Source organism: Panthera pardus, unplaced genomic scaffold (assembly GCF_024362965.1).
Source record: "Panthera pardus isolate Hobbes unplaced genomic scaffold, ASM2436296v1 HiC_scaffold_21, whole genome shotgun sequence".
In the NCBI taxonomy this organism is placed as follows: domain Eukaryota; kingdom Metazoa; phylum Chordata; class Mammalia; order Carnivora; family Felidae; genus Panthera; species Panthera pardus.
The window spans coordinates 34,319,032-34,332,107 of record NW_026526777.1 but is presented as its reverse complement, the minus strand read 5'-3'; the positions used below and the strand labels follow the sequence as shown (position 1 = coordinate 34,332,107).

At 52.9% G+C, this 13,076-nt stretch overlaps 1 protein-coding gene across 2 annotated transcripts in view; it reads left to right on the top strand.

Moving 5' to 3' along the window:
* Positions 1-13,076, top strand: part of PLXNA2 (plexin A2) — a 206,575-nt gene that overhangs the window by 175,740 nt on the left and 17,759 nt on the right. The window contains exons 12-18 of one of the 2 annotated variants that reach the window (XM_053909121.1): positions 2,805-2,922; positions 4,769-4,905; positions 5,845-6,012; positions 6,144-6,237; positions 10,313-10,552; positions 11,200-11,343; positions 11,638-11,872. In XM_053909121.1, coding sequence (XP_053765096.1) covers positions 2,805-2,922; positions 4,769-4,905; positions 5,845-6,012; positions 6,144-6,237; positions 10,313-10,552; positions 11,200-11,343; positions 11,638-11,872 — 1,136 coding nt within the window. The remainder of the gene's footprint in view (positions 1-2,804; positions 2,923-4,768; positions 4,906-5,844; positions 6,013-6,143; positions 6,238-10,312; positions 10,553-11,199; positions 11,344-11,637; positions 11,873-13,076) is intronic. The other variant, XM_053909122.1, reaches the window with a different exon arrangement.

Here is a 13,076-nt window from a genome sequence, read left to right as displayed (position 1 = left end):
TGAACCGTGGCTCTGCCGCTGTGGCCGTGGACAAGTCACGTGGCATCTCTGAGCCTTGGTTTCATTGCCCATAAAATGGAGCTAATAGGACCGCCCTGCAGGGGAGCTCGAGATGACACGAGAGCCTATCTTGTACTGTGCCTGCTGTGATCACAGCTCAGTAAATTGTAGCTCTTATTATTATTAAGGTCCCCAATCTGCCATGGCCCGACCATCATTCCTCGGTATAACCCTTTTTACTCCCAGCAGCCTCCCCTGCTTCTTCCTTACCTTCCTCTCTCCCTGAGCTCAGACAACAAATGATACAATTGTATTCTGTATCTTCCAACCTTCAGTGCGAGCACCGGGCAGGGGAGGGGGGTGGACCGGGAATAAAAGGAGGGAGAGTGAGAGGTCATTGGGGTTCTTCCGCGTGCTTCTCAATTCCTTAGGATTCTCTCCCAGTTCTTCCCTACCACCCCAAACCCTTTGCTACAGCCCACAGCTTCCCCCTGCCCGCTTCCCACTCACAGGTGAAGGTGAACCTCATTCCATGGGTGGGGAGAGGCATCAGTCACAGTGCCAAGGAAGGGAACCCAGGGTAGTGCTCTGGCACCTTGCTGCAGCCTACCCCTGCCCCCCTTGCATCATGCCCTTCGCGGTGGGGCATTCAGGGCCAACTGCGGGTGCTCAGCCTTGGACACTTGGGCAGTACTCCTCTCGCATCTGTCCCCCTTCTCCCAGGTCCCTGATACGTAAAGCTTATGTTTTGGGACATAAGGAAATGTTCTAGAAAAGACGGTGCACCAAAGGGTTCTAGGCCATTGTTCACACCCTACAGAGACAGCTGAATGGGCCATTCTAGGCCTTCTCCTCTCCTGCACAGACCCCTGGGTCCCAGGAGGAAAAAGTAGGCCCATGGCTTTCACAGGTTGTCATATCTCCTCCCTCCGTGATATCAAGCCTACCATGATCTCTTCTTCCTCCTTTCTTCTGGAGGATGACTGTAGCACAGAGTGTCCAGGGGGTGGTGAGGGAGGGACGAGAGAAGGAAAGAGATTTATCTGGTCCCCCTTCTTCTTTGTCCTCCTCTTCTCCTGCAATGGATGACAGAATCTCCTCTGAAGCGTCTCAGGAGTACAGGGCATATGGTTTGCAGGACGGCAGGGACCCCAAACAGGTGCAGGCACTAGGGCCCAGGAAACGGGATGAGAGATTTGTTACTCCGAGCAGGTAGCGGCCTGAAAATAACCACACACAGTACCTTAAATTAAGCTTCTCAAATGCTCTGCTAATGAGGTTTAAGAAGACAGTTCTGTGTAAAATACTAATTGATCGTCCCTATCAGCTTTACTCTGGGTTCGTAATTAATTTATTTATTCATGGAGGAAGGGAAGGGAGACTACCCTTCCATGCGCATTCAGTACTTTCTTGTTGAATCTAATATGCTAAACGTGATAAGACAGTTATTGCATGTTAAGTAAATATTCACCAGGAGTCAAAGTACTTATTTGGGATTAACTGTTATGAAGGAGGTGGAGATCTGCGGCATGGCGTGTGTGCGAGCGTGCGGTGTGTTTGTTTAATGCAAGTTTTATTACATCGAAATGAAATCTCTGTTTAGTTACCTTCCTTCCTGGAGAAGCCGTGGCGATAAGCGCCTCCCAGCTAGACGCGGATCTACCCCCATGGTGCCGGCGTAATGCTGGGAATGAGTGCACCGGGGTCTGTTTTCCTGCCTCCCCGCTAAGCAAACCTACCGGGGGCACCAGACTGCTCCGAACTCTTATGCGGTGTTGGGAGGAATCGAAAGTCCTTTCTTCCGTCCTTGGGTTCTCTTGCGGAGCCTCATGGGACCCCGTGCCTTCTAATTCTAAGCGAGAGAGCCCCCCCGCGAACCTGATTTCTTCAGTCTCTCCCGTATCCTCCAGCTGCCCGCCCTTTCGAGAAGGCTGCTGTGGCCAAGGCAACCAGTGTCTAAATGTGCTTGTTGTAACTGATCTCAGGCACCAGGGAGGTCATCACTGGGGGTATTGATCTGCACTTCATGAGAGAAAACACTGTATCCCCCTCTTGCCTCCAGCTACCCAGCCTCTTAATGTGAGACGTGACTTCCAACCCCACGGCTGGTTCGCTGCCTCGCCCACCAGCTTAGGGCGCTCAGACTTTGATTAAGTGGGAGTCCACTGTCAACTGCCGTCCTAATGAACTCATCCGCCATCCACCCCTTCTGCTGCCGAGGGACTCGGCTCCTCCCTTTGGCCGGGAGCTCCTGGTTTGGGCGTTCACTATCTCATCAGATTATCTATTCCCTTTTTAAACCTCACTGTAGGAAACAAACCACTTTGGCAAACAGGCCCTCACTCACTCCTTTAGGGCGAGTTGCCATTTTGACTTGTCACACAGAAAGGAACACGAAATTACTGCCCCTGGGTCTCCCTGTTGGACATTGGGTTTTATCCCACAAATACTGGGTAACTACCCCATGCTAGGCACCTCAGAGGCACTGGGAATACAGGTCGATTCCGAGAATTAAGCAGCATAGCATTTGGAGGCACTCCGGACTTTAGAGGTGATCTCATTCGGCTTCTCACTGTACAGATGAGAGGCTGAAGCCCAGAAAGGGAAAGCACCTTCCCCGAGGTCACACAGCTAGATGGGTGAGCAAGCTGAGTCTTGGTACAGCACCAGTGCAAGTGTGTGATGAGTCATTCGTTGGGACGGGGGTGGGGGGGTGGGGGGCACGGGGGAGGTAAGATGAGAAGTCTAGGCAGGGATGTGGGCTGTGGCCAGGCCTCTCACGGGAAGATTTGCTCTCTCCTCAGGATCGTCTGTGAGATGGGCCATGCCCTCGTGGGAACCACCTCCGGGCCTGTACGCCTATGCATTGGCGAGTGTAAGCCAGAGTTCATGACCAAGTCCCATCAACAGTACACCTTTGTGGTGAGTACTGGGCTACGGGGCTCCCAGCCTGTTCTAGGCTTCTCCCACAAAGGCCCCACACCCCCCTCAAGCCGGGGGTAGGATGGCTGTGTGACTGACGATGCTATGAGAGTCTCAGAGAGTCACGGGCCAGAATTCTAAATAAGGCAAGATCAGGTCTTTCTTAGAAAGTGGATCCTACCCGTAAGGGAGGGAGGGAGCCACCGCTTGTCCTGCCAGTGTGATATCTTAGTCTCATTCCAGCCTAATGAGGACAGATCCCCTGAGGGACCTAATTAAAAAGGTCTATATTTATCCACACGCTTTGTTTTCTGCCAAGGCTATCGCGAGTGGGAGTTTAAAGAAGTCACTTCAAATCCTGCAGAGACATGTGTCTGTGGCAGGACCATGGGAGCAGGGGGTACTGAGTGAGTTGCTCTGTGTGACGGTGTGGTTAGGCACACCGATGCACACTCACAGCTGAAGACATCTCTTCGTGCTCGGGCGGCGGGTAGTAGAATCATGACAACTTTCTCGAAGGCCGGCACTGTATTCCTGCTGAATCGATAGCGTGCTTCTGGGGCCTTGGAATCTGCTGGGGCTACCTTCCTGCTGAATCAATAACTTGCTTCTGGGGCTCTGGAGTCCCTTTGCTGACACTTTTCCATATTGCCACATTGAGTTCTTCATTAAAAAGTGTTAACACCAGCAGATGGGGTCAAACCAGCCTTGCTAAGAGTTTTGAAAAAATCATTAGACCACAACATTTTATTCTCTCTAAAGCATTTTACTGCTTGTTTTAGGTTTTCCAGGCTCTGCCTTCTTATCTTGGCATCTCTGTCCATTTCTCGTAGTCATCTTTTCCTCAGATTGGAGAGTACCATTGTCTGCCTGCCACCGGCTTCCCCTATCTTCAACGCAGGACAGACAGGGTCTCTTGTGAGCAGCAAACACAGAAAGACGCGGGGGGGGGGGGGGGGGGGGGAGAAAACCGTAGAATGTCCCAGATGGGAGAGGCTTTAGAGATCATTTAGCCCGCCCTCCTCTCTTGACATTGGAGCAAACAAAAGCCCAGAGTGATCTAGAAGCTTGCTTCAGGGCCAATGGACAGTGACCGGCTAATGCGGTCTAGAATTCATGCAGGTATAGTTGTTCAGTTAAAAGCACTTCCCACTCCCCCAGTCTGGCCCTCCAGGCAGGAGCAATTCCTTTCTGATTTAGGTCAGCTGCCGGATGCACCGTAGGCCACATGACATTTCTTTCAAGCTTCGGATTTTATTTTACAGCTTAGGGAGTTGACTAAAATGTGCTGGCCATCGATAGGACATCCTCCTGATGAAGGTGGGGGGGAAGCTGTATCTAACACTGACTGACAGCCGTCTGTACAGGCCCGCGGCCGTACCCCTCACATGCTTAGGAAGGGACAGGACATGTGCAGGGGCCATTAATGGAGGACTTTGGCCCCTTAGTGGCCCAATGCAGACAAGGATGCTTTATTCAGCCTAATCGATTTTGTGCCAAAAAAAATCAGTGCAGGCTCTAGATAGAGAAGCATTTTCAAATTGCTCTCAATTTGTAAACTAATTGATAGATTAGTCGGTGTTACCTCTGCCTTCCCATTGGTGTTATGAGCATGAGACTCCCCAGGGAGTTAATTAATTCTAAAGCGCGGTCCTTCTGCCTTCCCTGGACATGCCAAGAGCCTCTTAGAAAGGGCTTCAGCTCCAGGAGAAGAGATGAGAAAGGGCAGGAAAAGTACCTGCACTCTGAGCAGGGACACAGCTCCTCCTTTGGTCGTTACGTCCAGCATGGGTCTGTCCCTTTGGCCCAAACCTGAGTGTGACCGTTTCTCTGTTTTTTTCCAAAGAACCCTTCTGTGCTGTCGCTCAACCCCATCCGAGGACCAGAATCGGGAGGCACCATGGTAACCATCACAGGCCATTACCTCGGGGCAGGCAGCAGCGTGGCTGTATATCTGGGCAACCAGACCTGCGAGTTCTATGGGTGAGATGGGCTCAAAGGAGCACTGGAAGGCTGTACGTGTGAGGCGTGTGCGCGCCTGTTCCGGGCGTGTTCACACAGGTGCCCGCCCCTTTACTCCCACGGTGTGGGCCAGGCCCTGGGCCCAAACACCATTCCAGTCCCTGTGAGCAATCCATCCCACTACTCAGTTTATAGCAATATAGACCACTTAGTCAATGTATCTAGGGGCTAGATACTTCTAAAAATAATGAGAACAAGGGCCGTGAGAGCTGCTGATGGGGAAGTTCCCAGAAACTCTCCAGTCACCATCAGGACCCAGCATTCATTAGGTCCCCACTATGGGGACTCGAGAAACATGGAGACTACATGACCTCAGTCCTCAGCAAGCACACAGCCTTATCCTCAGGGCATCTCTTGTGCATGAAAACCTGAACAGCTGCTATTTGCCGGATACTCCGATGAGGCCTTGGGGATATAGAGAATCCTGAGAGAATCCATGGGTGAGAACCCAACGTGCTCAGTATTAGCCAATCATCTCCTCCTCCGGTTATAAACTCCCTAAGGGCAAGGACTGTGTTCACTTCTCTGCATAGTAGGTGCTCAGTGAATACTTACTGAATGACTGACCAGACTCTAAGCACTGGCTAACTAGCCTATTCTAGAAAAATCCAGAAAAGAAAAGATCACCCAAAGCCCACGAAGCCCTGACCCCTGCCCCACATTCTCCAATCCCCTTCTTCAACGTGTTCCCTCCCTCGTCCAACCAGAGTCGGATCTCCAGTAAAAAGAGGCACTGATATACACCGATAAGGGATATGTTCCGTTGTGTAGAGTATGAAGGAACAGAGCATTTTGTGGGCCATACATACCCTCAGACTGAGGAAAATCACCTCTGAAGCCAGAGAGCTCTCCTCATTGCCAATGCCTTTCTTTGCAACCCTCTTGCTGTCTTCCTGTCAGGCGGTCAATGAACGAGATCGTGTGTGTCTCACCCCCGTCATCCAACGGACTGGGCCCAGTCCCCGTTTCCGTGAGTGTCGACCGAGCCCGCGTGGATAACAACCTGCAGTTCGAGTACATAGATGACCCCCGGGTGCAGCGCATTGAGCCGGAGTGGAGCATTGCCAGGTGAGGCAGAGGTGGGACGGATAACGCCCAGCCGCCACCTGACAGAACCCCTGTCTTGTGAGGGGGCCGGGGTCGAGGTGGTAGCCGTTTGAGAGGGCTTTTAACCTAACCCAGCCTCTGCTTGTTCCCAGTGGCCACACACCCCTGACCATCACAGGCTTCAACCTGGATGTCATTCAGGAGCCAAGGGTCCGAGTCAAGTTTAATGGCAAGGAGTCTGTCAACGTGAGTAACCGCTGGTCCGCCTGGCCCTCCCTATAACCACAGCTCTGCGTCTGGGTTTGCAATGTGATGAGGTCCGCGTTAGCTCCCTCTTCCAACCAGATGCACTGGAGCAGCCGTCTATGGGGGAAGAAAGTTAGTTCAAGACCCTGAGCTTGGAATCATGGCCCCAAACACCTGAACCTTCCAAGGACTCTTGCAATGACAGCATAATCATTTCTCGTCAGAGGGCGAGTATATAAATGTACTGGCTTCTGAGCTTAAGAGAGAGCACAGAAGGGCTCCTGGTTTCATGCTATGTTTGCTTTGAGGTCCCGTAAGAAGCAGTGTGGAAGGGTGAAGAAATGCTGGCTCCAGAGGCAGACACATCTGAATTGGAAGCAGGACGCTGCCCTCCATTAGTCGTACGACCACGATCAAGTCGTTTAACCTCTGTTATCCCCTATTCTCCGCCTGTGTAAACGCTGACGATAAGACTCTCCTCGCCGATCTGTAACGCGAAGCCCTTGGCGGGCACTAGGTTAGCGCTTGATAAACGGCAGTCACCGCGAGCAGCTAGTCCTACCCCGGCTGCAAAAGTGATCAGTCGACCATTTTACTTTACTCCTCGGTGTGGAGCCATGTAACTTAATTTTTTTTCTCTACGGACGTTTGTGGTTTTTAACGAAGTTCCCTATCATAAAAGTAGAATGTCTGAGATGTCGTTACACATTTTTTAGTTCTGGTGGCTTCCCCCTCAGTCTTGTTAGCCGGTATTCTCTGAAACACTGTTGTATTCGTAATTATAGCCCAGGAGATGCTATTATGGCCATTATTTTTCATATAATTGCTATTATTGCTGCTTTGACCTCAGGGGATTGAGTAGCTGTGATAGAGACAGGAAAGATGGTTCTGTGCCTGCCCTTTTATCCCTGACAGACCCCCCCACATGCTGGAAGCTTCCTTAGGAAACACAGAAAGGCACAAAATGACACAGCATTTGAAGGCAAGTTCTGGAAAAGTTACAGGGATCATCTGGTCCACCCCCCTCGTTGTATAGCTGAGGAAACTAATGCCAGAAAGGAGTAACGGCTTGCCCCCAGCCATGAGGGTAGCTGGAGGCAGAAGCAACCAGATCCCCCCAAAACCTGGACTCTTCATTACCAGACCCCATGAGATGCTGGTGATCTGGTTATGGTGTTCCATCATGGCAGACATCCAGGGACACCCGTATCACACCTTTAGTTTCCACCCTGGTCACAGCTCTTTGGGCCAGGAGAACACGTGCTTCCTTATCCCAAGTGGAGAGCCTGATCCGGGGGTAAAAAGACCCATGCTCCCACTCCACTTCCAGACTGAAGCCAGTGTTCCCAGTAGCTCACAGACCACCTTGTCAAACTCCAAGGACTAAGTGGGAGGAAGGAAAATGAGGGGTGGAAATGGGAACAGTGGACTGACACTCAGGAAGGATAAAACCCCTAAATAAATTAGGTACGTGTTTTGAAATAAAGGTTTTACTATTACTCAGGTATGTCAAGGCCAACAGCACAGGAGGCAACTGCCATTGGAAAGATAGTTTGTTATACTCACAGACCCCAAGGGAAGGGGGCTTCCACGCCAAGGGGGACGCACCCGGGGGTGGTCTGGAAGCAGAGGGAGGAAAGGGCACTGTGGCGAGAGCCTTTATTATGGCTTCTGCAGGAAGGAAGCATGAAGGCAAGGTAAACAGGCTTAGGGTTGCCCAGTCCGAATCGTTTTAGCGGCCTCTGGGGCATGGGGGCTGTTCCTGACTGTACCGTGCCCGGCCTGGTATGATTAGGGATGGGGGATGGGTGCTCAGAGTATGGAAAAGGAGGCGGTCGGGGGTCTGGGCTCCGGACTGATTGGTTTGCATTAGAACACGTGCTCTAGCAGGCAGGTTGTTTGTGGTCTCTAGGCACTGGCTGGTCCTGGGAGGGGGACCCCTCCAGGTCGTAAGGCCCCAGATGTCACAGCAGTAGAAGTACAGGAAGTAAAAGACATGGTCAAGGCAGCACAGAGTACGTATGTGACTGACGAGGTTAACCTCCAAAGCCTGCGGCCTTAGTCCCCACGAAGCCATTTGAAGAGAAGACTGGTCTGGAAAGGCCTTCTCTATACCTGACATCCATCTGCAAAGGCTAAGGTCCTAAGTGTCCTCTGCCCTCACCAGGGTGCCCCTGCAACCCTGAGCAGGAATCTCCCCAGCAGTTTCCCCAGCCCACCCACTGTGCCCTCCGTGTTTCAAGGAGTTAAGTGATAGTTCCTCCCTGTAGAGCTGGGGGTCCTCAGGCTCAGTAGTGACCTGCCTGGAGCCTGCAGGCGGACAGGCCTGGAGGAGCCACCTGGATGTGGTCTCTTCATCAAGCCTGGCTCCACAACGGGAAGGTGGTGACCTCTGCCCCCTGCCTTTGCTGTCGGGAGCTCTCTGTCAGGAGCGGTGGGGACAGAACTCTGCCCCCCGCCCCCACAGGCACCTCTTCAGCCCACTGGGTCTACCTCTTGCCTCTGGATTTTGAAGCATCCCCAGTGAGAAGTGAGAAGGGCCAAGGCAAAGGCCGCAAAACCCCCAGGAATTTTGGCAAATAAAGTGCCGATGCAGCACCGGGCAGTTAACGAACAGAGCCTGCTTGTTTGGGAGTGATTTGCTTATTCAGAGAGGAGTCTGGTCTAGGGAGCGCCCCCCCACCCCCGCCCGCCCGGGCATGCAGCCCTCAGCAGGCTGTTCTAGTGAAACTCTTAAACTCCCTCTGGAAAGTGGGGGTTAACACTTGGACTTGGGGGTCTGACATAATCTCTGTGCCAGGGTCAGCTTCTCTGCGATTTCACACGGGGTCTTGTTTTCGGAACATGAAGCTCATGTGTGTGTGTGTGTGTGTGTGTGTGTGTGTGTATATGTTGGCCAGACTCACGACACATGTGAACCTGCCAGGACAGCGTGTACTTGAGCAGGCCAAGCTCTCCCAGATGCCCTTGGCTGTTGCTGGGACACCCAGAGCCCCAACCAGGACCGTGCTGAGCGCAAGCCAGGAGGAGAGCGCGTGGGAATCGGGTTTTGTCCACATGCCACGCGGGGTCCTGTGGCGGTTTCTTCGGTCCGGCCACCGCCCTGGACAGCCCTGGAACTAAACCACCAGAGAAGGGAATGGCACCGCTCACGCTAAGTAAAGGCCAGCTCAGCTAGGATTTTAGTACAGACACCAGGGTCTACCCAAAAAGGAAGGACATTATGACCTCAGTATCCGTACCCGGGCTACTCCCTTGTGCAGAGTGAGGGGGCGCCTGGCTGTAGAAGAGAGAGATCCTGAACAGAATGCTTCAAGACTTGAAGGATTCTTTTTACTCATCAGTGTATTCAGTAAACATTAACTGAACACCTACTATGTGCTGGCAGAGTGCTCATCTCATGCTACTCCCTGCGCCCAACACATACACACCCTGTCTACACTGCTGTCCTGCTTTGTCCTCAAATTCCCTCCTCCCCAGGCCTTTGCTGCCCTTCCTTCTGCCTGGGACTCGTTGCCCCACCCCTCCCCCTCCTTGTCTAGGAGAGTCCTACTCGTTCTTCAGGTTACATTTCACTCCTTCTGTGCAAGGAAGAGTGTCCCTGAGTCATCCTCAGGCCACGGCCATGCGCTCTCTCTCACACACACACCCTCCTACCCTGCCTGGTCCTTGCCCACTGGGCCTTTCACACAGGCACTCATGTATTTAGCGGTGCTCGAACCCCTACTGCAGTCCGGTCCCCGTCTGGGACTATGTTATAACGCGTGTTTGGTCATTTGTCTCCTCCTCTGGACGATGACAGTGTCACTAGATGGCCCCAGCTGCTAGCATAGCGGCTGACACAGAACAGGCCGTCAAACGACGTTGGTGAATGAATGAATGAGGTTAACATGTGTGCCCCAGTCTCCGAAATTTCACAGTCCTTTTTCTCAAGGGGCTCACAGTCTAATGAAGACAACCAAGTAATCAGGGGGTGACAAGCCAAAGCAAAGAGAGGGCGGGAGGTGGTAGTGTGACCCCCCCCCCCCACCTCTCACTCGATCTGCATTTAAATGCTGCACTCTGGGCCTCCCAGGTTTGTAAAGTTGTGAACACCACCACCCTAACCTGCCTGGCACCCTCTCTGACCACGGACTACCGGCCCGGCCTGGACACTGTGGAACGGCCAGATGAGTTTGGATTCGTCTTCAATAACGTCCAGTCCTTGCTCATTTACAACGACACCAAGTTCATCTACTACCCCAACCCAACCTTCGAACTGCTCAGCCCTACGGGAGTGTTGGATCAAAAGCCAGGATCCCCCATCATTCTGAAGGTAGGATGGGCAGAGAGCAGTGCCTGGCCCGTGCAGTGATGGTGACAGCCCCCCTCACTCCCGGCCTTTCCTGTTCGCCTCTCTGTGCTCACGGCCTCGCAAAGCTGCCATCTCCCCGAAAAGGGAGCTTGTTTATAGATATTGACCCATCCAGCCATATATCTGGCCCTTGGGATTCTCAAGGAGCACTTTACAATGTTGCTGTTTGTTCTTGTGAGCTTTGGGACGCGAAAGTTCGGCAGCGCCTTGGAAGCAAACACTTCCTTTCATTGACCGCTCCCATGGCCACCGTAGCCCGCGCGCCTATTCCGAGGGGTCACGGTGCCCCGGAACGGTTCGTCCACCTGTTTTGTTACTTTCCTTTATATCCCACGTGCTCTCCTCCAAATGCTCCCTGGTTTGGAGTCTGTCTCTCCTTCCAGTCTTCTTCCCATCCCTTCCTCCCTTGCTTTCTCTCCTCCCCGCATTTTCTCTCTCTTTCTCTGGAAATTGGGGCTGTTTGAAGTTTTCCCCAGAAACTCTGCACTGAGTCGTCTATTGGTTTTTGCACGGCTGCCCTTCCCCCCGTGGCTTTCATCTCTTTTTTAGGCAGTTAACTTCTGCGACCCTGCGTCAATTGTTCCTTTTAAGATTACTGTTCTCCCCAGGGCAAAAACCTCTGCCCTCCTGCCTCTGGAGGTGCCAAACTCAACTACACCGTGCTGATTGGAGAGACCCCGTGTGCTGTCACTGTGTCGGAGACACAGCTCCTCTGCGAGCCTCCCAACCTCACGGGGCAGCACAAAGTCATGGTGAGTGAACCCTCTTCCTTTTATGACTCCCCCCCCACCTCCTCGCCGTGCATGCATGATCTGTCACAAAGTGAGGCTGTCCCGTCTACTTCCTCCATAGCCCCTCCTCATCATGTTCCACATTGAGATGGGTAGAAGTTGAGAACCCAAGAAAGGAAAGGGAGATGATAAGCAGGAAGTTGTTTCATGTCCAAGTCTGTACTGTGTGGCCGTGGTCACTCATTGCCCTTTCTGAAACATAAGGATCGATGGCATGCCAGGGCTCTACAGCGTCTGTGTGTGTGCAATGCACAGGTTCACGTGGGCGGGATGGTGTTCTCTCCTGGCTCGGTGAGTGTCATCTCAGACAGCTTGCTGACCCTGCCAGCCATTGTCAGCATCGCGGCGGGCGGCAGCCTCCTGCTCATCATCGTCATCATCGTCCTCATTGCCTACAAGCGGAAGTCTCGAGAAAATGACCTCACTCTCAAGAGGCTCCAGATGCAGATGGACAACCTGGAGTCCCGCGTGGCCCTGGAGTGTAAGGAAGGTAGGTGGAGGCACTGTCTCGCTTCCTGGCCCCATCTTTCGTCACCAGTCCTTTACCGCCTCCCGGGAAACAGCTCTTATCGCTATTTCCATCCCTCCCACCCTCAGCCTGTTTTCCCAGAAACTTACTTTGCTTTTAGCATTAGAGAAGTCCCATTAAGAATGCCCAGGGCAAGGCCCCAGGTCTGATCATCTTGTTCCCAGCCTTCCTGAGCCCTGACTCATCTCCCAGTCTGGGAGCCTTTCTCTCCCTTTCGGGGCCTCGGTCTCCCCACAGTCAGAGCCTCCCAGGCTCGGCTGTCGGTTGCCATAGGTCCCCCAGATGGGAATCCGGCTCCTGTTTCTTGCATAGCTGCTCTCAGAGCGTGTGGAGGCAGCAACAGCAGGAGAGGCAAGGGAGCTCTTCACCTGCCTCCGGCCTTATCCCCTCCCCTCCCCCAGGGCTTGTTTTCCACCCGTGCCACAGGCTGAACGCTCTGAAGGCCACCACTCGCTGGTGGCCTCGGCCGTGGACACACGTGGGAGTAGCGATTGCTTCCTTCCATCTCCCACGCAACCACAACCTCGAGGTGACACATATACCTGGTGTCCCCTCGGGCTGAGGACCCACCGGGCTCTCTGGGTAAACATTTCAATTAAGAATCAAAACGTTTCTCCCTTTGCTGCAAACATCAGGATCAGGAACAAGCCCTCTGCTGGGTTAAAGGGAATGGCTGGGCTGGGGCGAGGTGGGGAATGGCTTCTCCGGTGCCAGGGCAGGGGAAGGGCAGGGAGAAGGGCATTAGGCAGACAGACCTGCCACCGAAGGAACGCTCCCCTGTCAGCTGAGGGCCTGATGGCTGGGGCGCCGCAAGGCTGGCTTTGGTGTTCTTAGTTACCTGTGTGTGTGTGTGTGTGTGTGTGTGTGTGTGTGTGTGTGTGTTAAAGTACACATAACATCACATAAAATCTGCCATTTTAACCCTCACTGTCTCCACACCCTAGGGCTCTTCCTTCCAGCTAGGTAGCATTAAGTACATTCACATCCTTATGGAACCACAACCGCCATCCAGAACTTTCTCTTCCTCCCCAGCTGAAACGCTGCATTCATTAAACAGTAACCACGGCCCCCTCCCCACCGGCTGCTGTCAGCCACCATTCTACTTTGTTTCTATGAATTTGACTTCTCTAGGACTCTCATATAAATGGAATCACACGGTATTTGT